The following is a 3,215-nucleotide window of genomic DNA, read 5'->3' on the forward strand; positions in this document are numbered from 1 at the left end:
GGTTTGGAAGAAGAACCCTTAGCACAGTCACAGGGAAAGCCCAGGGGTCGGTGACAAGAAAGACCACCACACTGGTAGTTAGCAATTCTGATTTACAAAATCAGTTTTGTCTGGGGGCAAAAAACAACAAACAAAATCCACAAATCCAGTCGCAACAGATCATTCAGTGTCTGACAGTTCAGTGATTTGTAATATGAACTTGAATTTCAAGGTTACCCTTTGTTACTGGCATGGGGTCCTCCCCATTACACAAGTAAGCTAATTCCTCCCCTTCAATTTCCTTTAATATTGCATAAAACTCTCATTTTGGAGAGGAAGACTAAAATACATTTCCATGACTCTAGTTAACCTTTATTGGAACAGTCTTCTTGTTAGCAAGTCTAGCAGAAACTAAGTAAGTTCGCGAGGAACTAAATCCTTCCCACTGCAGAAGATCTTACCACGGAGAGCTATAGCTCACAGTAGAGAGCTCTGTGGAAGACTGTGCCAATGAGCAGTTTTCTCTCATAGACGGATGCCACGGAGCTTCCCTGCAGCACGGAGCCGTTATCAGCATAGACGCGTGTCACCATAGGCTCCTCCGAGAGGATGTTCTGGATGCGCAGGACCTGCCAGAGGAGGGGGATACAGCTGCTGAAATGGCCGTGGGTTCCACAGATGGAGGGAACATCAGTATGTTAACTTAAAAAAATGAGTTTGGTTGATCAGCTGCTGCTAACTGCAGTCAAATGATCCCTGTTACAGGGACACAATTCTGCTTCATTGAAGCACAGTCCATGAACGCTGCTTATTTTTTAAGTGGTTGTGCAACAGAGACTCCACCTCAGTATGTAAGTAAGACACTAGGAATGTGTTGTTTTTTCCAGCCTAATCGTTACTTAACACCTTCTTATTTTCATGCTTTTTCCAGAGGGTAAACAACTGCTGGTACCATAGATCTACTGCTACTGAACATGATAGTTTTGAAACGTGTCTTATGGTGAGCCTCAGACAAGGCTGAAATCAAACAGGTACCAACCAGCCACCTGTATGAGCACGCTGATGCCAGTACCTCACTGATTTCAGAAGGAAAGAAGAATTACAGTGTCACCTACTGATGAACCACACTTGCACAGATTATTCATTCCAGTGTGAACGTTTCTCATCATGCTTTGTGCTCAGTCAACCACTTTTGTCTGGCAAAGAGGTGCTGGCTCAGTTATTACTGCTCATCAAAATCTGACTGCACAGCCACAGCTGCACAGAATGCAACCCGAGGAGTCCAGAATGACACAGCTACTGGGTGGAAATTATTTAGTGTGTCCTAAGGATCAGAATAGGTGTTTGTTAGTGGGTATACGCTGTTCTGGCTTTCCACTTGAGAGCAAAAGCTATAAGCTGGAAGACAGCTCAGTCTTTGCTTTCACAAAGGCTGGGCAGGCACTTCTCTGTGTAATGCAGAGTTAAGTTACACCAGGGTGATTTGAACAGAGCAACTTTCTGGCACAGACACAGCCGAGAGACCAGTGATGTTTCCCAAGAGGCACCTCAGAAGCAGGCAGATTCTCAGGATCATAGTAGAAGAGCTTCATCCCATTGGGTTGACATCCTACCCAGATGTCTCCAGTGGATGGGTCAACAGACAAATTATCGACCAGAGTGTCCAGCTGCAGCGTCTATCCAACACAGAGGCAAAACAAGAAAAAGAAGGAAGTTAAATCTATCAGAAATCCTGTAAGCAAACTATAACATAATCAACAGACTTGCCCAAGACTCTCATCTGACATAGCTTAGACTGAGTTTTTAAGAAATACTTTCTTCCTCCAAAGTGTTATGTTTCTTTCCCCCCAGGATGCTTCATCCCCCTTTCTGTGCCATGAGAAACCTGCTTGCTACTCCCCCATCACTTCATTCACACCTACGCTTGTGTTGGTTACTTCAGTCAGAGCTCTGTGGTCTGACCGAGGTAGACTGCCACTGCAGCTCTACATCACACCCAAGGATTCCTCTGTTGTTGCTCGTGTGAGGGTGGAAGACCTGAAGCTCTTTAACAGGGCACACAGCACCTCTGCAAACCCATAGCAGGAACCATCCAGACCAGAACTGCACACATGATCAGGTTGAAAGCATTCATGGGGACTAATCTGTCCAAAATTCACATGTTCCTTTTTATTTATGGAACAGCAGCACCTTACCTTCACATGGGTTAAATTCCAATTCGCATGTTTTTCCATAACATGGATATTATGATCAAATACATCTGCAATGTAGATGTACCTTCAAAAGAAAGCACCTCTTAGCAATGCGTATGAGTAAGGAGACACCGAAACCAGCCAGCTCTTCCTGCGGAAGCCCAGCTCTTCCCATGAGGAACGCCAGCTCTCAGCTGCCAGCTCCCACACAGCAATAGATAAGGCAAGCAGCTCACAGGGCACTGAACTGAAGCCAACCTGCCGAGACACTATTGTAGCTTCACACTGTGCCAGCTCTTCCATTACAACACTGAACCAGGCCTTGGATCATAAGATCCACAAATAGGCTGGTTTTTCAATTTCAGATCAGCTGTCTACACCACAGCACTGGGTACTTCAGTCATACAGACTTTAACACTGTGGAGAGTTCCTCACTTGGCAGAAACCTTGCCTTGTTAATCCTTGCAGAGCAATATACACAAACTTCTGTATCGGCTGGTTCAAATGAAGCAAACTTTGACCTTATTGCACATAAACCACCCCGCAAAGCGGAAACATTGCCTCTAGTTGAAGCCTGAAACACATAACTTCTGTTCTACAGACCCTCCGCATCACTTACATTGCACAGCCCCTTGCCTTACATAAGCCACTTCAGACACTTGACCAGAGGTAGCGTGTGTACAAATTATGATTTCAGGATTCTTTTGTGTGATCAAACAAAACCTAAGGCAAGGAGAAACTTACTTTCTGTCAGGTGAAATGTTAATTCCATTGGCTGAATAAAACCCAGCTGCTACTTCTTTCACTTCTTTAGGACTGTAGTAAACAACATTTGACCAGGTTAAACCCAAGAACATCTCCAAGAACATCAAGATGAAGTCAGAGAAGTAGTGGTCATTGGTAGCATAGAAGCTGTCTGGTCCTACAGCTACCATATCATTCACGCTAAAAAAATGAAGAGGGAGAAAAATCAATAAAAGAATGATGTGAGAGGTATGAAGGAGCATTTTAGGACTGGGTTGGTACAACCCCAGGCACAGCTAC

General features: G+C 44.5%; 1 protein-coding gene across 1 annotated transcript; it reads right to left on the reverse strand.

The window, feature by feature from the left end:
- Nucleotides 1-333: 333 nt before the first annotated feature.
- LOC104400298 (serum paraoxonase/arylesterase 2) lies at nt 334-3,116 on the reverse strand (the record flags this gene model as incomplete). The annotated part of the gene is made up of 4 exons (XM_010018038.1): nt 334-608; nt 1,527-1,655; nt 2,175-2,256; nt 2,916-3,116. Coding segments are annotated over 4 exons (571 nt in total), but the record flags the coding sequence as incomplete, so codon positions are not given.
- Nucleotides 3,117-3,215: the final 99 nt, after the last annotated feature.

This window comes from Nestor notabilis, unplaced genomic scaffold (assembly GCF_000696875.1).
Source record: "Nestor notabilis isolate BGI_N333 unplaced genomic scaffold, ASM69687v1 scaffold36400, whole genome shotgun sequence".
Taxonomy (NCBI): domain Eukaryota; kingdom Metazoa; phylum Chordata; class Aves; order Psittaciformes; family Psittacidae; genus Nestor; species Nestor notabilis.